This window comes from Lepisosteus platostomus, chromosome 2 (genome assembly GCF_059453375.1).
Source record: "Lepisosteus platostomus isolate fLepPlt1 chromosome 2, fLepPlt1.hap1, whole genome shotgun sequence".
NCBI classification, from domain to species: Eukaryota; Metazoa; Chordata; class Actinopteri; order Semionotiformes; family Lepisosteidae; genus Lepisosteus; species Lepisosteus platostomus.
In genome coordinates this window covers 30,184,373-30,211,866 of record NC_142612.1, presented here as the reverse complement: position 1 = coordinate 30,211,866, position 27,494 = coordinate 30,184,373, and the positions used below count along the sequence as shown (strand labels likewise).

The window sequence follows — 27,494 nt, the reverse complement described above, 5'->3', positions numbered from 1 at the left end:
CAAGCCTTTGAAGGTTTTCAATACTGTTCAAGGGTAATTCCCTTCATCTTGTCAATATACTGTAGGATATTCCCTTTAGCTTTGGACCTGAAAAGACAAGATCAATAAAAACCTTTGCTCTTGTAGACGCTCCAACAAACGTAGTTAGAAAGTAGTCATTAACCATGCCAATCATTTTAGTTTCTTGCAGCTGGGATTCCCATAGGTTTTTTTCCCTGTCTATTTTGGGGAAAAACTGTAGATGTTTCATTATTCGGTGTTTAATTACAATTACAGTAAGATCTACATTTGGCTATAATATACTCCTAACTATATCTTTAGAATGTTTTTATTACAATTTTGACTCATAGATTCTGAGATCTCTCTAGGTTTAATTCTAAAAGCCTAAGTACTTTTTTTGTGCATACAGAGCTACTGTACAGTACATCCCCCTCACCTCTATTCTGTTTAACCATTTCTCTGGAACAGTATGTATCCACAAATGATAAACCCATCTCCATCATTTTCAGTTAGCCATGTTTCTGTGATTGTACTAATGTGTTACTATAGATTCAGGCTGTTTGATTAAACAGCATTTAATTTGTACATATGCACTGCAATAATGATATTATTATATAGACTAGCATCCATTCATCCATTTTCTACCTGCTTAATCCACTTCAGGGTCATGGTAGAGTAACAGATACAGTACACCTTGAACAGGATACCAGTCTATTGCAGGCCAGGAACAAAAACATACACACACTCACAACAGGGCCCCCAGTTAACCTACCAGTAGTCATTGGACTCCGGGAGGAAACTGGAACACCCAGAGGAAACCCACACAGGAAGGAAACACAGGGAGAATAAAGAAACTCCATGTAGATAGCACCCCAGGTCCAGAATTGAACCCAGGGACCTAGTGCTACAAGGCAGCAATGCTAAGCACTGTGCCATCTTTTCACCCTTATTGTATAGAATATACAGTATATATACAATATGACACCTGAAGAAGGCTCCACTGCTGAAACATTTTGTTTTCTTTCTTCTCTTTATGGCATGGAATAAGCCTATTACTTGTTCCTTTGCAGCCTACGCATGCTGACGCAGCTACCCACCTGAACTAGCATAGCATAGCATAGCATGGTAGTGATGTATAGTATGATAAACATATGTAAATACAGTACTTCCACTAAATAAAAATCCCTTTCAAAAGGTACAGTAGGTTCTGAGATTTTCATTTGTGATTAAGTACTGTACCTTAAACTGTGTAAACTATTGTGTTTTGGATGAACTTTGAAATGTTCTCAAATTGAGGGCTACGTTCTTAAGTCATGTACTGTATCAAAAAATTAGGTGAAAGAGACTTTGATTCTGTGCTTAATTTATAGAACTGCAGCTTAATAAATGACCAGATTCATACATCCATTCATACTTGAATCAGATTGCCTTAGGTTACTGTGCCACAATTCTTCAATCTTTCATGTGGGCAGGATGTATACTTTTTTTTTCAGAAGGAGACTTAAAAATAAAATCATGAGCTGAGATTAACTACAGGTGCAGACTTGAGCCAGATGAAGTAGTTTGATGATACGCAGGGATACCAAGAGAAAATACAGGTCAGGAGGCAAGAAGGTCATAGCAAGAAATTCACAGGAAGTGATGCATGAAAGCAATTGTCAAGGAATAGCCAGACTTATGGGAATCATTTAAATACAGGATCCTGCAAGTTAGGAACCCAGAAAATCATCAATGGGCTGAATGGTCCTTGCCTTTGCACACATTTTATTTACAAGTAAATTTTAACTATTTAAATTTTAATTTTGCTCTTCTTTCTTCTTATAGAGTTTTGGAATTATCTTTTGGTGTTATCCATTTCTGTCTTAGTAGGGTGTTTACATATTTAGTACTACCACTAGAAAAGTCAGAAGCTAAATTCTGTTCAAATCATAGCCAGCTGATTTAAGAATGATAACAGCATGAGCATGCATGCACAATAGCAATACGTGTTATGCCTTGTTCCCATGGTCCATTAATGTTATGCAATCTATTTTGCCTGAATTCCCCCCATAATTTGAATAAGTGAGGTATTCGGGCCGGTTAAAAAGAATAACATTTCTATAATTTACAAGGATTCATATGTGTAACACTTACAGTACACTTACACTTTGTAAGTCATTCAAAAAAAAGCTTCAATTTAGTACCGTCTCAAGTTTAAGTAAATTTCTAACAGTTATTGTTTTAAATATTGCCTAATACATTTTCTGTCAGGCTTAATATCATGCCATTTCTTGTAAATGATGTGAAATCACAAAGCGGATCTGCCCTGAATAAAAATACAGGCTTACATCTTATTGTCCTATATTATTACTAGTTACTAGTAGTAATAATAGTTAGAACTAAAATACTGTATTTTTTTTTAAACAAGCAGCAGCTGAACCACCAAGTCGCCTTGTCAACAGCAGCTAGACATACATTGGTCCTATCAAATGAGCTGATTAAAAAGCCTGAATTACTTGTTAAAGAACAGGTTCTGTGAGGTTAAGGTCAATGAAAGCTTTTCAAAAGAATGAAAAGGGAAAATTGGAAAGGGAATTCCAAGATTGGGAATCAGAAAGGCAAAGGACAAGTCTTTTTAATTAGGTCTTAAGCTTTTAGCTCTTAGCTCTGTCCCAGGGAGTATATGAATCATCACACTACAGTAATATGTTCGATAAGTAGTGGGATTTAAGTCCCAGAATGTTCCGAATGGCTATTTTTAAACAGTTTGTTTAATTAAGTGAAAGCTGATCTGTAAAAAGACCTCAGCTTTAAATGCAGAACTTCAAATATGTCCCTTTTATATGAAACAAAGGCACTCACTATTTAAACAGTCAATTTTATTTTAATAACCAGATACATTTTTATACTGAATTTACCACATATGAGAAGTATTGTTTTTGAGTTTGTCTTTCTTTTATTTTGGCACGAAAGATCTGTTTTGAAGACACTTTAAGAATGTTCTGTTCAATACAGTGCACAGTGGCCAAGTACAGTAGTTAGCATTGCTGCCTTGCAGAACTGGGGCCCTGAGTTTGATTCCAGACCTGGGGCTCTATCTGCGTGGGTTTTTTTTCTTCCCACAGACCAAAAACACCCTGGTAGGTTAATTGGCTTCTGAAAAAATTGGCCTTGGTATGAGCGTCTGTCAGCATGTGTTATGTGTCTGTGTGTACCCTGAGATGGACAGTCGTCCTGTCCAAGGTGTACCCCACCTTGCGCCCGTTGCTTGCAGAGATAGGCTCCAGCTCCCCCATGACCCTGAACTGGATGAAGTGGTTGGAAAATGGATGGATGGATATTCAATCTACAAAATATATTTCAATAGTGAGCCTTCCGTTCATAGATAACAACCACAACTACTGAACTGAGAATTATGCCTACATGGCTACCTTTCTTACTTGTGTAATAAGTCAAATATTTTTTCTATTTATTAAGGGCAGATTAAAGCGATTGAAAAAGTTGGATTTTTTTTTTAATATTCTAAAAAGTTCTTAAATTTGATATGCATTCTTAGAAATGAAAATAAATCTACTGTAGGTTGAAAATAAAATGATAGGCACATCAGACATATGGCAGGGACAGCCTCTAGTTAGATGTCTTATTCTGAAGATATGAGAAAAGGCAACAGGCTTATCATGACAAATCATATTCAGAAGTGATTGCTATGTAGAGAATTAAATGTGTCATTTGATGCGGTGTATTTCATTCTGTACTGTCAGTGCTGACAGCAGGATCACCCAAAACAGATATTTTTGGCATGCATGTTCACCAGTATGGAAAGGAATCTAGAGCATTCACTTTGATTGTGCAACAGAAAGAGATCTGTAAAAAGAACAGAAAAAAATGCATTTTATGGTTGAAACAAAATGCCGTATAAAGATAGGGCAGACGTTTTGCATACTATCACTCTCTTTGCCTTACCAGAACCAGACAATAAAAAAGAAAAAGATCAGTAAAATGTCTCTGGAATAATAATGGGAAACTTCTGGATGATACAGGGGAAGTAGGTTATGTATTAAATTAAGATTTCATTCACAGTTCACCAAGGAAGGTATACTGTATGCCTCCAGCTTAGCAAAGGCAAAAGTGTTATAGGTACTGTACAATATACATGCTATAATATTGCAGACAGGTACTGTATTGTTTAATCTTGGTACCTTTGATTAATAATGCAATAATTAATGAGAATTAACATCACTGTTCATTTTTAATTCATTGTCAGCTGGGTGATGGAAAAGTGCAACTGAGGATCCTGGTGACAGCATAATCATAAACTTTAAAGCTTTTCTGGTAAAGTGCGACAGCAGGTCAATACAGTTGAGTCCTCTATATGCAATGAGTTCTTGAAGTTTCTACACTGCAGCCAAAAGATGTTATTCCCTACTGCTTCCAGATGCTTTGTTTCCTGAGTAGCTTTTTCTTTTCTGATAGGCCCTTGAAAAGTTCTTTATGGAAGCACCTGGAGCATTAGCTAAATTGTGTCATGTTGTATTAATATCAATTTAAATCAGCAATTGGTTACATATACAGTAGTATTGTAGCTCACTACAGTACTCTACAGTACATGAGGTGAGACTGAAGTGTTCCTGTTAGATTTACCCACAAGAGTTTGCCTTTGTTCACACAGTAATTGTGCCCATGCAAGGGTTTCCTGACCAGCCACAGCCATTACCTTCTATTCACAAATGAACGGCACAATTGAATGTCTTTATTCTTGCTTTTCTGGTTAATCTTCTGCCATGGTGAACGTTTTGTATATATCTGTTTTTTTATGTATAACTCTTTGCTTGAAGCAACAGCTAGGCATATTGAGTACTGTGAATTTAGTTGTAGCAAAATATTGACCATACTCATCATATTCCGGGACAAATGCTGAGATACTGTATGTAAGTTTTTCAATCCTGTGCTTAGTGCACTAGTCCGTCTGGAAGAGGTTTCTGTAACATCAGAGGGTATATTTTGTTTTGTTTGGGATGTGTGGGAGCTTGAATCAGAATTATACAGGTTTAGATTCAATTTGGTTTTATTCCAACACGAAAACTAAAGGATCTATTTGTCCATCGAGTCATACAGTATGCGTCAGTGGAGTGTGATTTATTGTAGAAATACCTTTTTTTTGGAATGTCCTCAAACCTCTTACTACTAACAAGTGTTGCTGTTTATTGAAACTGTCTAATGAACACCCAAATCCCCACTGAATAGAATAATAATATAAAAATAATCGGAATAATTGTCCATCAACTGACTGACAGAATTTTGGTACTTGTGTCAGTGCAGGCAGCATCTGCTATTTATTTATTTAGTAAAATGTATTTATTGCATTTAGTAAAAAATATCTTCCTTGTGGAAAATACAGAAAGTAAGGTCAAAAGTTTAGAAAAGAAACTTATAAGTATTTTTGTTCACATCTTTTCTTTACAAAATATATAACAACATTTTCATATATTGTGTTTTTATAGGTATTTTGTATTGTACGGTACATTGATTCCTGATAATTATCCTAAAAGAGTAAAACAACAGTCTTATTTCCAGTCAGTTTATCCTATTGAGTTATATAACTGTGCTTGTATGTGGTAAGGTTCATGCCAAAATAAAAACACTAATTGTATGTCACTTGACAGATGTACCATACAATATTCATAGCTGGAAAAGCACCAACTGTAATTGCTTTCCCCAGAAAGGGATTTCAAAACAACATAAAAGACAAGCTTAACAATGTGTTAAACCTCAGGTAGAAGCAAGGAGCTGGGCTGTCTCAGAACTGTACTGTAAATAACAAATCATTTTCTAGATCAACCTTTTGTTTTCTAATGTTCCTAGCTTTGCCTTTTTTCCAATTCAAAGAAAACAGAAGTACAATTCACATGAGAAATCCAGGGTAAAAGGATTTTGATTGTTATGCATCCAGGCCTGGCTCAAAAGTTTCTTTGAATTCTCTCTTTAATGGCTGTGTGATACGAACAGCTTCGAGTTTGCGTGGGTGAAGTAAAGACCCTGAAAAAAACATGTAGTCATCTGTTCATCTCCTTCAGCCAAAATACCCTTGAGGAGACAGTCTGGAAGCTGAAAATGTCAAACTGTTTTGTCGGATTGGATCTTAGTTGGAAAGACTGTACCAGAAGGGAAGTTCTCTGATCTGCCAGTGTTACAGCTACACCACCAAGCTTCTAGCCAGTTTCTTCTCTCTGTTTATAGCTGTGGAGCAACAAATTCAGCTAATAGCAGACAGGGAAAGACGAGACTGTCTCGCCAGCCTGGGTCACTGAGGGGTTTCAGAAATGGGGTGTCTCTTTGTCTGCTGTTCTGAACATCAGAATATTTATGTACCGATTGAGTGGCGTGAATTTTTAAGTACTAGAAAAAATCAGAAAAAGAACATTTCTATAAAAGGAATATTCATGTCTATTGATGAATTAGTACTAGTTTTATGTTTATTAATTATAAGGTACTGTACATTGTAAGACATAAAAGGTAGGTATTTTGGTCATTGGAAGTATCTTTCTTTTTATCTGTACTGTACATAGCCTTTTGTGTATGTCAGTGACTAGGTAAAGAATTAATTTTGCTTCTCTGTCCCCCTAGAAGTTGAGTACCCAGCATTTTCATCTGCGCTCTAAAAATAAAAACTCATTTTGGTGAACAAATTATTAAATTTTTATGATCTAGGGAAATGTGATATACTGTATCACAACAATTTGGAAGACGTACATGTAGCCTCTTATTTAAGTCGCATCATTTTATTTATTTTTTATACTTGGCTAATAGCACTCAGGAAAACAGTTGGAATTTGTGTGGAAAATGCATAACTGGAAGTAATTTCTTGTATGTATATAATTGGATGCATTGTTGACAAGCCATACCTGCAAACAGGAAATCCGTTTCTTTTCCATTTTTCTTCCCTTTTCCTTCATACAAACAATTTCCCCTCCAGGTGCAATTCTAACTGATTTTAATCAATGTAAGGAAGACTATACCATATTTTATATTCCCTATTTTGAGTAAAATGTTTTAAATGCGATAGAAATTTTGAAAAGAAAGAAATTGTTTTATGACATTGTTGATATGACTTAGCAGGAATTACAGTATGTGGTAAATATGGTTTCTAAATTTATTAACACCATGGCAGCTCCTTAAGCTTTCCTATTTCCAAATGTGAAACACTTCTTTAAAAGCTTCTGACAGACATGTTTCTTAGCCCAGGGGAGTATTTCAAACCTGTCTATCAGCCTGAGGCACATACAATGACAGAATCCTGGAAGCCAACATACTGTATGAACCAGTGTTTGGTGTAGTAGTACACAGCACATGAGGAGCCATTGAAAACCCTTTCCTTGAAAATTCTGGCTGAGGGTTGTATTATACTGTATTATAATTCTGGCCCACAGAGAGTTTAAGGTTACAGTATGACCTGGTAAATATACTGTATACATTATTGATACAAATAACTGACTTTTTTCCATTTGTTCTATGGGTACCTTGGTGTGTTGTTGTTATTTGTCGTTGTAAAAAAATATAAAGTAGTATTTTTTAAATCATTAGAATGTTACTGTTAAGGAGACATTTATCATTATTGTTTTTGTTGTTTATACTGTTACAGTACATTGTTAATGAAGCTGAGAATACTGCACAAGATTTATCAAGATTCAATCAAGATTTATGATCTTTTATTTAGATCCCAGTAAAAAAGGATGCACTGGAGGTATTGTTAAGACATTTGTACTAAAATTATAGTTGATATATAGTATATTTAGTGATAATCCAGACTGGAGCTTAAGATTTCTCTCCTTGCTGGACTCACTTTGAAACACAGCCTTGTTTATTGACTGCCATTTATCTTCTGTCATTTATTTGGATGCCATTTCTGGAGAATGTGGAATTGCAGTTTGTTCTGCATAAGTATATTAAACAGAATGCTTAGGAAAAACATGAATAAGAAATGTCTGGCAGCAATGATAAATATTTGATAATTATTTTTGTTCAGTACTTGATTGAATGAGCATTTTGAACTATCTGTGTAACCAGCTTTACGTACGTTCTCTTTTTCTTCCTTTGAAATCGCATTATTAAATTATTTTAAACAAAACCTTTAGCCACATATATAACATCTGCTACCAGCCATAATACTTCTCACCACATCCATCCATTTTCTAACCTCTTCATTCTATCCCGGCAAGTAATGGGTGCAAGGCAGGATACAGCATTGACAGGATGCCAGTCCATCGCAGGACAGATACACAGACACATACGTGCTTACATTTAGTGCCAATTTTCCTTAAAGCCAACTAATCTACCAAGATTACTATGAACTGTAGAAGTAAACCATCATGAACACAGGAGGAATTTACAAGCTCCACAGAGATAACACCCCAGGTCCAGAATTGAGCCCAGGGCTCAGTGCTGCAAGGCAGCAATGTTAACCACTGCACCACCATGCTATAATAATAATAATTGCTTACACTTATATAGCGCTTTTTCTGGACACTCCACTCAAAGCGCTTTACAGGTAATGGGGACTCCCCTCCACCACCACCACCAATGTGCAGCATCCACCTGGATGATGCGACAGCAGCCATAGTGCTCCAGAACGCTCACCACACATCAGCTATCAGTGGGGAGGAGAGCAGAGTAATGTAGCCAATTCATAGAGGGGGATTATTAGGAGGCCATGATTGGTAAGGGCCAATTGGAAATTTGGCCAGGACACCTGGTTAGGGGTTACACCCCTACTCTTTTCGAGAAGCGCCCTGGGATTTTTTAATGACCACAGAGAGTCAGGACCTCGGTTTTATGTCTCATCCGAAGGACGGCGCCTGTTTACAGTATAGTGTCCCCATCACTATACTGGGGCATTAAGACCCACATGGACCGCAGGGTGAGTGCCCCCTGCTGGCCCCACTAACACCTCTTCCAGCAGCAACCTTAGTTTTTCCCAGGAGGTCTCCCATCCAGGTACTGACCAGGCTCACACCTGCTTAGCGTCAGTGGGTTGCCAGTTGTGAGTTGCAGGTTGATATGGCTGCTGGCCATGCTATCCTCGTCTTAAACATAAATCATGATGATGATGGGAAAAGCAGGTTTTTTATTTTGGTTCATTTTGTAGAAATTATAACTACAATTTTTGTATTGAGTGATTTATGGCTTTCAGATCTGTTAATTCTATTCACTGAAAATATTTGTATCTAGTTGGCCTGTTGTAAATTACCCAGACTGTTCCTTACTTGGATTGTGTTGGTCATTCCATGTCAAATTAACCAGAATTGTATGGAAAACTCACCATTTGTTTCAGATTTGGATGAAAAAAAATCATACCAAAATCTAAAATGTTGCAAAACACAATTTTATGGTTAAATTGAGGCTCGGTGGGCCATTAAGAGATTGTTTTAGTTTGCTCATATTTTTGATTCTTCAGTATAATTGCTTTTTAAAAAATATTTCAAAATTTTAGATATATGGTGACATTAGCCTGTTGAGTTATTTGTGCTTCTGGATCACAGGAAAAGTCATCTATGAGAACATCAATTCCTTTTTTCCTTGTGCAATCTGAAGATCTTGGAAGACATTCCTTTGAGAATTGTCTCAAACGAGAAAGGAGAAAGATACAGTATCTTGCATGTGTTGTTAGGTTCTGAAATGAGTCTGCATGTTGTGATTGTTGTAAAGGCATTTTGTGTGTTTTCATACTGTAATTCAGATTGAAAAGGTTCATGGATAAGGACAGGTACATATTTTTCAATCCCGTCTTAAAAATTTCAGAAGGATGAAATTTGCTCCCACTAGCCAATTAAAAATATTCTTTACAAATTATATTTCTCTCCTTTCTAATTAGGTATTAATTAAGAAAGGTTACAGATGAGAGAAGGCCTTCTAGATGATTTTAGCTCATTTTTGTAACCTTTAATGCATGCTAAAAATGTTAAGTCCTCTTTGGCATTACCACAATACAAATACAAGATAACAGTTTTAAATAAAAAGTTAAAAAATCCAAAAATCAGCAGAAGAATTTAAGAACTAACAGTTTTATCTTAATTCATATGTGCGATTAATTTAATGTGTGAGTAAATGTTCACCATATTGAGGACTGCACAACTACACAAGATATAGCCTTCTGCATGGTCTACTGCTAATACTATTTAAATCAATTCAAAACGTAAATTTCAGCATCCAGTGAATCCACTTTTAAGAAATAACTCAGAATATGAGGTTGATGTTGACTGCTGCAAATATGAAATTGCTGTAAAAATTCCAGTATATTATTTTACCTTTTATTCCAAAACAGAAAGATAATGCTGGTCATGGAAATGTTCCATAATGTGACAATGATGGAGCATAGCCAAAGAAATACCGCTACTGCACTATTTCATTCATAAGAGCAGTATCTATATTTTTAGATATTTACAGAATAGGATATTTTCAGATCTAAAATTGCGCTTCAGATTTCATCTTAGTTTTTATATTAAGCTGTCTTTAGTCTTTACTCTTTACCATTAGCCGTTAGCTTTTCTGCTTTCAGAATCTGAGTCAATGAATCGCATTCCCGATCAAGCCACAGATATTTTCAAAGAGCTTTCCGTGGGTGGATGAACAAACTTTTAGAAGCCTCCAAAGGTTAATGTTGCATAATTTCTCCTGGAGTGTTTTATATGAGCTTCAAGAGTTCACACTTGAGCGTCCTGTTGAGATTTATGTGCGCTTCCGCGATATTTTCCGAACAGATGGTTTTAAATGTATTTGCATAATGTCCACACACGTGGCACTCGTCCCATTTACCTCGAAAGGTTTGGAGCTTTCCAACACCTCATGTGGATCAGTCTCCCAATGGCTTGATAAAATCCTCCTTCTGTTTCTCAGATCCTCCTGCTGCCTGTGTCTTCCTCACTCTAATAGTTCAGTTCACAGACAGCTTAAGTGCAGTGCTAATAATTTTAGTGTAAATGGGGCATTTGTTTCTTTTCAAGACATATTATAAATGGATTTTTCTATTGTTTTCTCTTTGAAGATGACCTTGTCTTTCCAGTGGTTTTGGGAGGGAAAGTCACCTAAGAGTAATTTATTACCTTTTTAAAGTGCTCCCAATGATGCTTCTTCATCTTCATCAAAGTACGTTTTTTAGAGCTCACAAAATCAATGTTTACATGTACTATATGCTGTAGATTAATTGTGCCACAAGCATGATCTGCAGTTCCTGCTACTCTTTTGTTCTCCCTTTTACTGCACTATCTGATGAAACAGCCTTGATTGCTTTTGGACCCTGCAGTTTAGCTCCTGGGGGTCTTAGGCTTTTGCCCGTGACAATGAATCCCATTACGCTGAGTCTCTCCATATCTGTAGGCTCTCTAGAAATGTTACATTACTTGCATGGTAGCCTGGTTTTACTGGTATTGTTTCATGCTAATGACAGCTTCTCCATAGTCTCTTCGATTCCCAGAAAAAGGGGTTTCAAGGAAACTATAACAGAGGTCCCCCACATTATTTATCAATCATTTTTTAAGTACAAAAAAACAAAAAATCGTTCTCTTAAAAATAACATTAATTTTCACATTCCTTGATGGAAACTAAGCTTCATTCGCTATATGTTACTAGCATGTAATGACACATGATTTGAACTAAGCTTGTGTTGATGAAGGAGAAAAAAAAACATGCGCATGGTTCATGAATTTACTGCAAGTCCTGTACCCCTGCCTACAGTAAGTGTTCAGTACCTGGAATGTTCACAAAGCAAAAGTATTGGAAACAGAAAGGAACCTGTACTGCTAGATCAGCAATGTCTTATGTTGACTGTTGACATTGATTAACCTGCTTGTCCCATGAGAGATGAGTTAACATTCGGAAATATAACAGATCCAAGAATAATTCCAGATTCTGGAATGACAAGAATGAAAGTTTGTATTATGGATACCCCATACCATTATTACATTTTCAACAAAACAATATTGCTCCTTTCCAAAGACCCCAGCAAATAATTTGGTATTTCCTCTGCATACTGTACATGTTCTCTGCCACCGATCAAAAGAAAGAATGAGGATTTATCAGAAAACATATCCCTTTGCTAGGATCCCATAGAGTCAGTCTTCATGTCCAAACTGGTCATGGTGTAGGGTGACACTGAATCACTATTGTAGAGGTGCCTGCATAGAGGTAACTCTGATGATTGTAGCAAGATATTAATATCTAATATCTAGTATCAGAGTATTCACATACTGTAGTTATTGCTAAATGATACTCGATTGGATTTTTACTGATGGTTTCCATTTCTTGGTAGCACTTTGGTGTTTCTTGTCACTCAATTCTTCTAAAGTTTAACTCTGGCAAATGGATGAGTCTTGGATGCCCATAGCATTCCAAGAGCATACTTTACCTTTCTCTTCCTGCATGTGATTAAACCCAGTGAACCTACTGTGTGCTCGTTTTAAGCATGTACTGTAAGCCTCTCCTTTGCCTTCAAGTAGAGACTTAAAATGCAGTTCCGATTATGTGAATGTTGTCACCCTTTTTATTGTTTCATGCACGAAAGGAAGTGAAGAAAGCATTAGAGCACCATGCATAAAAAGAGACTTTACATAATATAATTTTAAATCAGGTAAATAGCATAGATTAGACATTAAAATATAAATTCATTTTTGAGGTGTCTTTGTCTACAATAACTGTCTAAAGTATTCACCCCTTGGATATTTTCACATTTTGTTGTGTTACGTTATGGAATCATAATACTGTATATTTAATTGGAATTTGTTTTTGCCATGGATTAACAGAAAACACTGTATAATGTCAAGGTGAAAATAAAATTCTACAGCTGCATGTTGTAAATTTTATCATGGGGCCAAACGTAAAGACAGTTGTACTGTAATTGAGCTTGGTTCATCGTGATATCTGACATGGGTTCTTGAGTCGTTATTTTTGTGAAGTTGCTGAGTGTTGCATGGATAGCTTTTTTAGCTTTGACCTTTCATACCATCCCTGCTGTGTTTAAAGAGAGACAAGATGTTCCTTGTGTTTTCAGCTAGTGAGTCATGTAGTTCACTTTCTCAACATCATCAGGCCAGAAATCCTTTATGAAAATATAGAATTTAGAGGATAGATAGCCACACATACCGTAGGAAATTGTTTTAATTTTGATAAAAAAATTGAATTTCTTTAAAATTAAATGGAATGACCATGCTCTTGGGGAATTATTTTTCATTATTACAAAGGTTCATGTCACTTCTTAACACGTGTGCATGGGTTCATCTATTTTCATTTCAGCGATAGCAGTTTGGCTTGCAATATACATAATAAAAGTATTTTTAGAGGTTGTTGTATTTTGACAGGGCTTTTTATGACAACAAGACTTACTAGAGGTTGTCAAAAATGTGGCTTGCTTAAAATCAGTTTTGTTCTACTCTTTAGCAATTTGTAATCCAGATGTTTGAATATGTGTTTCCGAGATCAAAAGCTTTTATACATTGTACAGTATCTGCTTAGGCTTAATTTCAGAACTGGCATGACTTACCACTAAATTCTCTTAATCATTTTCAACTAGGTTCACAGATATCATATTGTAATGAAGTAAAGGTGTACACTTTTTTTTTCAAATAAATGTAAAGTACTGTAGAACAATGGCAATAGTTGCTTATCCTTCAGCACTTTTATTTATTTAATCAAATACAGTAGTTTGAACACATTTCAAATACTTAACACTTTCAGAGATTGTTTTAATAAAGATAAGTCTTTTGTCCACCATGATATTTTTAATTTTCTTCATGTCACAGCAAGTGTCAAATTCCATGTTTTGCTCTAAATATTGTACATATTTTTAATGTGACCTAAAATGTCATATTTCCTCACAACTGACACCTCTTCATGCCTTCCTTTGTATTATTGATATTGGTTCTTTTCAATTGAAGTCTCCTGAATTTTAATTACGAGATGCTTTGAGGCAAAATTAACATGGCTTTCGAAACTGTGTGCCAGCTGTCCCTGTATTAACCTTTTTACAACTCTTTGAAATATTCTCGATAATGCATTACATGTAATATCCTTTAGGAAGACTAAATCAATTTATTAGTCTTTTATTTTTATCTTCTGTGAGATAATAAGAGATTAAATTCATGCTTTTATAGATTACAAAAGGTAACAGACTAATGAATTATAGTACCTAGCATTACCATTAATCTAATGACTTACATTGTATGGTAATAAATATGTTGTATAATATTGGTGCTGCTGTTTATGGACCAGAATTACAATGTGGATTCTTGCTTCTTTTTTAATTATACACGCAGTATATACAGTATTATACAGTATTTAATGTAGAAAATAAAATCTTGGTTTGCTGTAGATTCTGTTTACCTCTCTGAGTTTACTTCCCAGTTAATAATGTCATGTGGCCTCTATGCTTCAGCAGCATCTTCCAAATTGCTTTTTTTCAAATGCTGTGCTTAGAAATTGGTAATTTCATATTATAGTATTAAATATTACATACTGTAATGTTTCCATTGCACCCTCATTCTAATATCCCAGATAAACATTACTGGGATAATGCAGTTTTGTTCATATGCTTCACATTAGCCTACACTGTGGTCAGTGCAGTATGCTAATATCAGGCTAATATGGAATTTCATATACAGTATATTTGAGATTATGGAGACAAACCGTCTCTCAAAGCCTTTGGCTCCACTTTAAATTCACTTATTTTTTATCTCTCACTATATTTTCATAAACTATGTTAAATCACATGTATTTTTTTCATTGTTAAAGACCTTTATCTCAACAAAAACATACAGTACTGTATATACAAAAGAGCAGCTTTTATCTACTAGAGAATTGCTGTATCTAATTATCCTTGTAATTGGTCTTTGCCATTGAAAACAGATCATTCTCACCAGCCATCATCAAAGTCCAACCAAATCAACTTACTGCCATTGTTGGCTCAGCGCTTGCTGGTCAGTGCTTGCTTGTCTGATTGTACACCGTGGAATGCAAGCAGAGAGGTGAGCCGCATGACAAACAGCGGAGGCAAGATCCTTTCAACACAGAAATGTCTTGACTTAACAAAATACTTTAATGTTTTATGTTGTTCATGATTTAAGTGTTAATTTAAGGACATGAAGTTTGAGAGTGCTTTAGGTTTCTCAAATGTGTCTTGGCTTTATCACACATAAGTATAAATTTCATAAAATATTAAAATAATATTTTGATTAATTAATTTTCATAGTAAATTATTTAATATTGGTTTAATATGTTTATTTACATGCTGAATATTATGTACACATTAAGGTGAATTTGTGAAGTGAGATTTGTGACTGCCCATCAAAGATATTATTTAAATTATGTTTAATTAATTACAATTAAAATAGTATATTTTGGATACTCTGCCATAGTGTATGTGTAAATTGATTGTATTTTGAAATGAAAATAATATTCTGAGCATTAAAAAGAAACGTATCAGTCGTTGTAAATACATTCTTAGAAAAACAAAGTATATGGATATTGATTAAATGTTTTTGGTGTCATTTTGATTAATTGATCATTTATGCTCAACACTCTAGTGCCTTTGCTCCCTGAACACTAAATCACCTCTTCAGAGAGAGAGATGATTGGGCTCAAGTGATGAGGTAATTTAACCTATTGAATGGCAAGCCTGGTGAATAGAAAGAAAAAATGCAGAAAGGAACCAATATACTTTGCTCCTCAAGACAAGAATGTATTTGTGCCACTAGTATGCTGGAGGATGGACAAAGTTGCTCGTCATCCAGGGTGCTCACAGCCAAATGCAGTCCATCAACTATAGGCTGCAGTCATGGCATCTTTCCATTATCATTGGGGAGAATCAGGTGTGATGGCCTGGGCAAGAGGCACTATAAAACTCCACTTGTCATGATTGGCATCCTGCCTGCACAGAGCTGTATTGATCAAGTCCTGGGACTGCACCTCTGTCGCTTTATATAATGACAACTTTCCAGCAGGACAGCACATGTCCTCATGCTGTGCATCTAAAGATTAAGTTTTTTAAGATGAGAATGCCAGAGTTATGAATGCCTTATTCATCAGTCTTGAGCACCATTAGACATTTGGTGAATAAACTGGGACAATGTCTGGCAAACAGGTACATGTTTGTCCAAAAATTGAAAGGGGAATGGGACAGAATACAACAACAACATCTACAGCCTAGTCCAAAGCATGCAGTACATCACAGATAATGGCTAATATTGCTTCCAGCAAGAGTGGCCTCTTGGTAGATCAACAATGTTAATGACAAATGTTAATTAATATAATGAATGTACCATTCAATACAATATCAGTGCACCTGCTACAAAACAGGTTGTCCTTTCCCACTAACACTGTGAAGTTTTTGCGTTTGTAAGTAATATACTGTATATGCTATCATACCTGAAAATATAGAGAAAATAAGGAAAGAACATATACTGTATGTGTTATACCCTCACACCTGAAGAACGTTGTGTTTTCTTTCTTCTCTTTTCAGCATGGAATAAACCTACAGTATTACTTGTTCATACATACAGTATGTTATGTACAGGTATATACATATTTGGAAAGCGTATTGTTTTAAAATTTTGATATAAATTATATTAAATAAACTGATATTAAATTAACTCATTTAAAATACACAATAGCTCATTAGTATCATGGGATACTAAAATTATTAAGTTTTGGCACTGATTACCTGTAATTCAAATGTCGTTTAAACATTCACACCTAGAGAAACTGAACATTACAATAGGTAAAGAACTGTATGAGAGTTCAAATTAGGAACTTTGAGTAATTACGTTGTTGTTGAGAGCCATGCTTCAGTACATGATATGTACTTCACCTAAGCAGAGTATTCGGCTAGTTCTTTAAACAAGTTTGCTGCCAAGAAGTTCTCACTTTGTATGCATTCCTGTATGAAGTTTTGTGTAGTTTTCATTGATATCAAGGATGGACATTCATTTTCTATAAAAGCAGTCTTATAAACTTAAGATTGTCATAATCAAATATACTGCAAAGATTGGAAACAATTATGTAGTATTACTTTTTTTTACCAAATGATTTCTCAAAGAAGGCCCAAGGTGAAGGTTCTTTAATTACAAGGGCTCATATTACAGCACTGGATTTAAAATTGGTTAAAATTCCCTTCTTGGTACAGTATGTTGTGATTAATAGGTCCTACAGTATAATGAAGCTGTGCGAAGATTCAAATGTCAGCTTAAATAAAATATTTCAGTGCAAAGTCTGAGTCCTATGATCTCTCTTCTCTCAAAAAATAAAAATCATGGGAGAAAACAAGCAAATGACAGCAGTTAGAATCAGTATCTTTTTCATCCAAGTACTGTGAAAATAGGTTATGTTGAGAAAAAAGTCTTATAAATAAAGAAACTGCACCAAATTCTCAATGCCATCTTTGTTGAAATGTAACAGCTTGTGGCATAGTTATTTAAAGTACGAACGGTTTAAATAAAGAAAACATCTAAGAAAAATCTAAGAACATTTATCATTGGAAATGTTGCAAGCGATTTGACCATTATGCTCCAGGTGCATAATTCCCTCAATTAGCTGAACCAAGCATATTGGGGGGGGGGGGATGACAGCAATTATAGTTGGTAGCAAGTCTTCAGTGTTTCTAAAACTGCCCTTAGGGGCTTTTCTCAGTGATCCTTTCAGTTAGCCTGGTTATGCTGTTTGCATTGGAAGTCTTCAGAGATATTTAGCATTGTTTGTAACTTTGCCAGATGCTTGCTTTTCAAACCAGTCAGCAGAAAACCAAGTGCAGAGGATGTACAGTATAAGAGCACTGTAATCCGGAATCCATCCATCACACGGCGGATGGTAATGGTGTCTCTGGAGAACGGCAAATCACCTTTAATCTCTTTATCTCCCTGTGCAGTTACCCCTTGTCTAATGTCCTCACTGATCGCATACAGCTCAGACCATTCTCCTGTCTAGCAAAAGCAGTTAACTTATCATTGATAAAAATGAATGCTTTGGTTGTTACGACAGCATGCCTAAGTGTAGTAAGATGTAAGATGTGCCATGCCTTAGAGTAGCGTAATGATGCAGATGTATCGTTAAGTAACTTGTACTTGAAAAGTGATCCATTTTCGCTGGAAGGAGATAACATGTCATGACCCTCATAAACTTTGCAGGGGCATGTTTAACCTATTGAAACACAGCTGATTTAAGATATCCTTTTTACTATTATTATTTCTGCAAGTGCACACAGAACAGATGCTATGGAAATCATTAGAAACGTAAAACCTGTCTTAATAAGACACAGCTCTTACAATAAGGCACCTTTTCTTAGCTGAATGTGAAGCATGGTTTAAGAAAATTTATGCCATTCATAGTGACCACTGATTATTAAGGAATGAACATACAGTAAATTAAAAATTGTAAACTACTGTATGTGAAAGTACTTTTAAAACTGAGAACAGAAGAGGATTGTGGGGGTATGGAATAAACTACCCAGACAGGTTGGTTAAGCTAGCTTCTTTGGAGAAATGACTGGAAGAAATCCTTGCATCAGTCAGCTAATAACTGCCAAATGGACTAGATGGGCCGAATGGCCTATTCACATTTGCAACTTTACATACTATATGTTCTTAAGTGTGGCACATAAGGTCCCATAAGTTCTATATAGCCCCTATTTCTGAAGTCCCCCCCGTTCTTCTGCCCCTAAGAAAGAATGAAGACTTGTACTGCTTTCGGCAAAACTATTCAAGTAATATAATCAAAAACACAGTTCAGTTTTTCATTCTGCACAGTTAAAACTACTGTATATGGAATATGAATGCAAGGTATTTGTCCAGTCATATTTGAAACATATTTGTTTTGACGTGTACTGTCAAATGTGGTTTACATGCTCTCTGCCTCCACCAGTGACTATTCAACCTCCCCCTCATCCTCCTCTTCCTGGAGCGCTTTCTAAGCAATTGTTCTTTGGGGATTAAAAACAAACAGTAAAGATCAACCAAAACATTCTGTTGTAAAATAGACAACTCAAGCAGAAAGGACATTAAAGGAATAAGCATAATTTTCCATAAATTTGCCTTGAAGATCACCAGCAAAATCAAGTTGCCACATAAAATCCAGTTTTACAGTCATGAAAAAGGCCTCACATGCTAGAAACAAGCAAAAAAAACTGAAGTTGAAAGATTCATAAGACCAACCCTGTAGGATGTTTCAAACTTAATCTATATCTGGTGAGGATGTCTTCTCGTGACGAAACTAGTAGCGTTTGTGTTTCTTTAACACTGGCCAGATGATGTTTCCTTTCAGCCTCTTACTCTTCCTTGTTCCTTGTTCATTGATAATGGTGACTTTTCACTGTTTCAAGGAATGTCTTCATGATCAGCAAAGCATGCACAACTGTCTCGTGTACTGGTGTTCCAGATTTTTCTCAGTTGTTACTGTATTCTATTTGAATTTAATCTAATAAGCATCTGATTTTGATCTTTACTGCATATTCTTTATATTCTGTCATTTATCCAGAAGGTGGAATACTATTGTCTGTGTCTTTGTCTGCAGTGAGCTTTAGTAATAAATCCTAAAACATAAGAGATTAAATGTGCCTGCCGAGCACGGTGAATGACATAGGGCTGATTTAATGCTCAATTTAATCATCTGTGATGACAGTTAAGCTCTAAAACTGTATAAGGCAAACACAACACGCTCCCTTATGTACAATATAATTCTTATTTGTTTCACAGTCATTTTAATTTCATTTTCTCTGTTCTCAAAGTAAAGTCATGTTTTCAAAAAATTCTTAAATACTTTCTTCAATAGAGGGAAATAAAGTATAATACAAAAAGTGTGGTGCTAATGGTTTTGATCTAGTCATGACCTATTTAATGGAATACTGTTAAATTCCATAATTTCCAAATACAAAGAATGTGGTCAATATGTTTATAATAATTAGTTATTTATTTTTATTTTATAATTATATTGTAAATATTATAATAGTTATATGCATATGTACTTTAAATATTTTATTTAGAATATTTCTGTGCCCTGGCTGAATAGGCAGCTCAGTGAAATCCTTTGGTCATCTATTGAAGAGAGGCTAACTGTGAGTCAATATCCTGTTTGTTAAATAGAGCAGGTTTGACCTGGAGATAAAGGGCATGTGACAACACCAAAAAAAAGGCAGAGCAGGACACAAATCTTGCTTCTGGAATCTTGGCCCCATGCATCCTACAGGACCTGACTCACTCAGCAAGCTGGTGTTTATACAGTACCAAGGGCTCAGAAGTGTTGTACGGAAACAGAACCTGCTGCGTGGGGCTTTCATCTCAAACAATTTATACGAGTATGTTAGATTTCCCTTAGTGCTGAAAATAAAGTTTTAAAACGTGATAGAATCATTTTTGCACACCAGGTTCCCTTATTTTTACATGAAGAATACCTGGCCTAGTCACAGTTAGCTCAAACAAGAGCATGCACGCAGAATGGAATCCTCACAGCGCAAAGCAGACCCCAGGGGATGTTCCTCCTCTCCTCCTGCAAAGCAACTGCAGTGCAGCAGGGTTTCCTGGCAGTGGTGGACACTGACACTGCTCACCCGCGGGTGCTTGATTTGATTAAGACCCAGAGATAACAGCAGGTCAGCGTGTGACTTTGATCCCAGATTGAAATAGAAATTCTTAGGTGACTTTTACGAAGTGGAGACTAGCATTATCATATTAAAAGATTAAGGGATTACATTGATGCTGGTGCTGATGTAATAATATGTGGAGCACAAGACAAAATGCATTGCAGTGAAGTTCCCACTGGTGACATCAAGCCACCACCTACACCATTATGCTTGTTCCCTTACACAGATCCAAAACCAGAGTATTCTTATTAGTTTGCTTAGCAGATTTTGTTACATGGAAATGTTGACTTATGACTGTACCATTGCTTGGTCACTTCTCACTGTATTCAGGGACTGGGCCATCAGTGATGTACGATTTTATTAGAGGCTGTAGTTTCTGCTGTGTAAAAAGAATGCATCCGATTTTTTTCTCCAAATCCTTTTTCGGTCTCTATACATGGCTGTCTGACTCTGGGTTAACCTGCGTACCTCAGCCATTCCTAGTATCATGCTCAAACGGGTGAAAGTGTTGCAGTGGGCAGAAGAGGAGAAAGTATTCCATATAAGTCAAAAGAATTAAGGATTCTGAAACGTTGTACTGCTTGTCAATCGGAAATACTGAAACCTATGCATGACTTCTTTTAAGCATTGATTTAAAAGCTCAGCAGAAATGTTTACATCTAACTGATCTCAAGCTGAACAGGAATTTCCACAGAAAATGCACAAACTTAACAAAAGTGAGAACGAAAAAAAATGTACTTCTAGATGGCTAAACTTTGCTTTCATTTATTAAAAGGACTGATTAATTTTGGGGTGAGCCAGCTGATAAGATACATATTTCATTTTGCAGGTTATGACGATAAAGAAGATTTAGTATTCAATAGTCTTCTCAAAATAGCTCTTTTCTTCATCTCACTGCACCCATCAATGTACAAAATCCATAAGCTCAAGCACAGCCTTAAATTCACTGCTGGGGAGTAGCACTGTGGGCCATGAATTACCTGGGAAGACACAATAACATGAACTGGACTCGAGTGTCCAGTTCTGATGTGCCAATTCGATGGCTTCAGAGTAGCTAGTGGAACCAGTGTATATTTTCTATATTTCCTGTTTTTTCTCTGTTTCTTTTGTTATTGCTTTTTTGACATTAGTTTAACCTGTCTGAGCAGGTGCCACTCATACCCTCTATGTCCCTAATGATTACCTTTCTGAAAGGGTTAGCGTGCTGAACTTAGACGTCAGTGTTGCATTCTAACTGTACTTCTGTATTTTAGCAAGTTAGATCTTTTGTGAGTTAAATGTTTGATTGCTGTTGTGTTTGTGTCTTCACAGAAAATGATGCGCTCCTCCGTGTTCCACATGTTCATTCTCAGTATGGTGGCTGTGGATGTGATTGTTGCGGCCAGTAACTACTATAAAGGAGAGAATCATCGGCGGTATTATGATGAGTTCTATCTGGCTGAGGTAAGAGTGAGGTAAAAGTATTTCAAACCTACTAGAAATAATAGAAAAGGCTACAGCCCATATCTGTTTTTGTGTGTCTCCAAACTCCACATTCACATTCTCTAACCAATAGTGAGTATTCCCAAACTGGTTCTGATCATTGCCATTAAAAAGACATTTAAAGAACCCATTTTTTGTGCAGTGTACAAATTATATTAAGAAAGAAATTAAAATAATTCAGCATTACCAACATGTTTTAAGCCACATGTAATTTTGATTTGCAAGTACAGCCTAATTGCTGTAGGTTTAATTAAAGAAATTAAATATTTTTTAATTGCCTTATTTTAAAATTGTTGTTTCATGTCTGTTTACAAGCTACTCGATTTTAATATTCCTTTACAAAGCACCTCCCTGTATGATGATTCGTGTGTGTCCATTTGAGTCTAACTGTGTTATGGCCAATTGAAGTATACCTTTCACTGTAGGGTTTATTTAAATTTGCTACTTACTGTAGCATTAATGTAAAAAAAAATGTAATGAATCTACATGTGAAAATGTGGCCTTAATCTCGGGCATAAATTAAAAGGGTTCCTTGTTTTAGCTGATAATGAACCTTTTACCCAAGAATGAGATTAGGGTGTGATGTGTTACATCTGGAGTCCTGGAAGTTTCAGAGGAAAAATGAAAGATGAAATTGTTGCAACTGTGGGAGGGGCCATGTGATTCTATGTAAGCCAAAGGTGAAAAGGTACAGATGGCTGGATACGTTTATTTTATTTGTATTAAATTTTTTAATGGAACCACAAATAAGAAAGAACTTCAATGCAGTTTTATAAATAACATTGTTATTTCTTTTATCCAAATGTTTCATTTTACAGCAGCAATCTAAAAACAGTTAATTTCAGTTATAGGAAATTACAGTATTACTCTATTTTTAATGTGTACATTATACAGTTGTACACTCAATTTCATATTTAATTTATTTAGTTTTTAGTGTACATTCTTACAGAAAACATACATAAATAGAAGTCAAATGCCTATTAACGTCATTTATTTTATGTTTTTACCTCTATATAAAAATGCAGTTTACAAAAGAAAAAAGAGGAAAATACTGTATGCAGGAACATTAGGAATGCAGTTCTCTTTAAAGTACACATTTTTTCTTGTTATTTTCTAAATCATACCTTATACAGTGTGTGATGTTAAGAAACAGGGATTACTTTTGATTAACATCACTGAAGGCACAGATAACCCACATGATCAGATTTCCATATTTAAAATCATTCTATCATTTGCATTTTTCCCCTTGCTGTTCCCATAATTTTCTGGTTGCAAAATCAGTATTCAGCTTGTGCACAAGGCACAAAGACAGCTAGAAGTCTGGAGACTCCTTGCCTATTTGCAGCTGAATTCAGAAGATAAGCTGTGTAAGCAATCGTGAATTATTTGCAAAGTGTTCAGGATCCATATCATATTTTATTAATTTATTTAGTTATTCATTTAAATTTGCAAATATGTCAGAGGGAGATAAAATGTTTTTTTCTAGATCTTACTCCCAAATAAAATTAAAATTTAGCATTTTTGTGTTCTTTTTCCGTCAGTCTTTTATAGATATACAGTATATATTCACCCCAATCCATTGTGTTACAAATCCTTCCTTTAAGTTGCAGCTTATCTTTAAAAAGATATCTATTCAGTTGTCTGTGTACTACTGCAGATTCTATTACAGGTAAAATAATATCATGTGTTTTACCACATGGATATGAATGTGAATATTATATTAATATTTTTGCTTCCAAAAAATATCAAAGCAAATTTAAGCACAACTCAGCACAACAAATCAAAAAACATTTTTTTATTTGTAAAAGGTTTCTTTGAAGCCACTAAGGGGTATCACTATCCTTGGATAGAAAAGAACATGACGCTTTGTCTTCTGCTGTTTTTTCCTGCAGGTAGCCTTCACTGTTCTGTTTGATTTAGAGGCTCTGCTGAAGATCTGGTGTTTGGGGTTCACAGGCTACATCAGCTCTTCCCTTCACAAATTTGAGTCGCTGTTGGTTGTGGGCACAACACTGCATATCTATCCTGATCTGTATCACTCACAGTTCACCTACTTTCAGGTAATAATATCTGCAGAGTCTACCATCACAGCAGCAGGTGAAATATCTTTTTTCATAGACATTATATGCTCAGAATACGGGTGTATTCTGAGAACTGTAAAAATACTGCTCCCCGGAATTTCAGCATCTTATGTTATTGTATTTAAAGTCCTTAAATACTTTTATTATTTTTAATTTGAAACATTCCCCAATCCAATTTTAATCACACATATTTCTATGTAAATACTGATCATAGAAGGACCCCTTTAAAAAAAGGTGAAAATGCTCTTATTTCTGAGGAACCTGATCTATCTTGATGGAAAAGCACAGCAGATACATTAATTACTCTAAAGCAATAGTAATGCTTGATTCCTTGAACCACATTTAAATGTATCCTTGTATATAATGTCTCCTAAATCATCATGGTCATTATTAAATTCTTATATCTGTTACACTTGTTTTCATTTTTGTTTGTTTTTTTTTTTACTTTTTTTTAAGGTGAACCAGAAGAAAATACTGCCTATTTCCCAAACATGGATTTCTTTGTTTACAAGAAATGAATGAAAAAGAAATAAATGAAAGAGTTCACTTTCAGCTTCTCATATTATTGTCAAGAAACTATGGACATGTTGCGGGCATAGTCACTGATAAGTAATTTAGGCTAGTTTAGTCCCACCAGAAGGTAGGAAAGCAAAAGTGTAGTTTGCAGTTTGCTCTGAGGTACAGTACATTGCAGAAGAGCTGTGAGATTTTATCTTCTGTCTCCTGCTGCTGCAAAAGCCAGATACTGTATCTGTCTGGGTGAAACAGCGCAATGGTTCTTGGATAGGAGGTTATGTCTATGATGCTTCATTGTTGTGTTTGATTTTTGTCTTGTAAGAAAATGTGTTTTGTATAAATGTTCAGCTGTTTCAAGTTAGGTAGTTGATTTTGTGTCTTTTTCGTGAAATGTTGATGAAAAGCCCAAGGGTTCATTTAAGGGCATATCTTTGATGTAACAGTTAGTTCTAAAGGAAATGGATTACTTTATTTAAGAGGGTGAAGGCTGAAATGACATACAGTAAATCATTTTGTAACGAAAAAAATAAAAAGTTGTTATGGACAGGATTGCTTTTCATTTCAGGACTTTTTTTCTTGATAACCTGATCAGGCCTTCCCAAAGAATACAAAAAATAGCAGAGAATTAATATTTAACAGAATGCTGTTACTGTATGTTGGTATTAAGTATACAGTTATCTGGAGATTCTAGGAATTTCCTAGGTTTTGTTTTTGAAAATGAACAGATGTTACTAGGCCAGTCTTTGGTTTTAAAACAATCTCATAATATCATAGGCAGTGCTGGGCTAAAGGTTTGTAAAGTGCTGGTTTGCAGAATAAAAAGAAAAAATACTGAGTTAGTTGCCTACTATAATTTATCATCATATAGCAAATGAGGGAAAAATTACCATTATCGGTCTGATATTTTGATTAAAATATAATGACTGTAAGTTTAAAATGCTGTGTCTGTGTAATTATGAAAATAGTATCTAATCAATCTGCTATTGATTTACTTGTTTGCAAGATAAGATAGAAATTTATAGTCAAGCACTGACTCTAGCTGCCTTGCACTGTAAATATTTGTTTATTTTTACCACTTGCATATTCATTTTATTGGAAAATCTTATACTGATGTTTCCTCATCTATTTAATCAATCAAAGCGACATTTGAAGTGTTTAATTGATCAGTGTGAAAAAATAATGTATTGCGTCTTTGATCGTGAGAAAATCTGGGTAAAAAAAGCACTTTATCCATTGAGAGCTGACAGCAGAAGGAGTAGTAATCATGACAGCTGTTGCTAACAGGAGGCTATACTAATGGGTCATAATAGCAGAGAAGCGTCATTGATAAGGCAGCTTTTATTTTTCTTCCAGTGTGTGTGAATCAGGGTTAAAACATTATACAACCTGTTGAAAAAAAGGCAATAGCATTTTGCCATTGTTATACTGTATCCTTTATTCCTGCAAAGATACAATTTGATCCAAAATGTATACCAAAGTTATGCACAGTATGCGCTTCAGGCTCATTGTTCTAAAAATAATTTATCTCTTGCTGGATTATCTAAAATATAAGTGAACAACAAAGAAGCACAAATCTAACAGACACTGTCATCATCATTTTTCCCTTCCCTTTCTTCCTTAAAATTCATTTAAATTTGTAAAGTTCCTTTCAGACATGCCTACTTGAAGACAACATCAGAATGTATAGTCAATTCTTCTTTTTTTGTTATATTTAATGTAAGATAAAATAGCAGCTGCTTGCTGCGATGAATGGAGTGATGACAAAAGAAGTCTGAATGTTAATTAAAGCATCTTACTGTAAATCAGTTTAAACTGCAGACTGGTATGACATTGTAACAGAAACTGGTAACTAGTCTCACTATGAGTCCGATTTCTAAGCACAAAAACTGTCCTCACCACACCACTAGTCTAAGAGACTGAACTGGTCTGATCTACTTTGAGACTAGACTCCTCCTCCTATATTTTTTTATGTTTGTTTACAGAAGCCTAATTAAAAAATGATGCTTTAGATCCCTCTCTTGCTAACTTCTGGGAATACCTGCATACAGATTATAGCTTGTCTCTGTGCCACCCACTGGTGGCTTTAGACTGACATGGACAGCTCAGAGAGGCAGCTGCTCCATTAGATAAGATCAATTTATTGGCCATATACAGTTTCTTGTATTAGGAATTTGTCTTTTTTCGCATATCCCAACTTGCTCATCATGAGACACACAGACAGGGAGAGAAGCTTTGGGTCAGAGCGCAGGATCAGCCATTTATACGGTGCCCCTGGAGCAGTTGGGGTTAAGGGCCTTGCACAGGGGCCCAACAGAGTAGGATTCCTCTGCCAGCCGCAGGATACGAGCCAGCAACCTTCCAGCCACAGGCGCAGATCCTTAGCCACAGAGCCACCGCACCAGTTTATCAGCTGTAACAAAATGTGAAGCTCGCTTGTTCCACACTACCATATCAGTTTGCATACAGAAGTGCCTCCTGTTTTCAGTTTTAAAATGTATTTCCATGTAGTGTCCACTTGTGTTTTCTGGTACTTGTTTCACTCGTTTATTCTGAAGACATCTTCTGGGTTGACTTTAAAAATTTTGGACCAAGTCAAAACCATCAAAAGCAATCAAAGAATTTTTAAGGACCACTGCTATAACAACTTAATTAAGTTTTTAACACTTAATAATTAAAAGTTTAATTTTAATTTTATTAATTCCATGACCTTAAATGACCTTAAATCAAAACCCTAATATTGTTATTATTATATCATATATATTATAATATAATCTCTTTACACAAAATGTACTATGCAGTACATGTATTACAGTACAGTACTGTGGTTA

At 35.4% G+C, this 27,494-nt stretch overlaps 1 protein-coding gene across 6 annotated transcripts in view; it reads left to right on the top strand.

Moving 5' to 3' along the window:
• The window catches only part of nalcn (sodium leak channel, non-selective), a 168,985-nt gene that overhangs the window by 72,014 nt on the left and 69,477 nt on the right, over nucleotides 1–27,494 (top strand). For all 6 annotated transcript variants that reach the window (XM_088604641.1, XM_088604616.1, XM_088604649.1 and 3 more), the window contains 2 exons: nucleotides 21,899–22,030; nucleotides 23,962–24,129. In XM_088604641.1, the coding sequence (XP_088460767.1) occupies nucleotides 21,899–22,030; nucleotides 23,962–24,129 (300 nt within the window). The remainder of the gene's footprint in view (nucleotides 1–21,898; nucleotides 22,031–23,961; nucleotides 24,130–27,494) is intronic.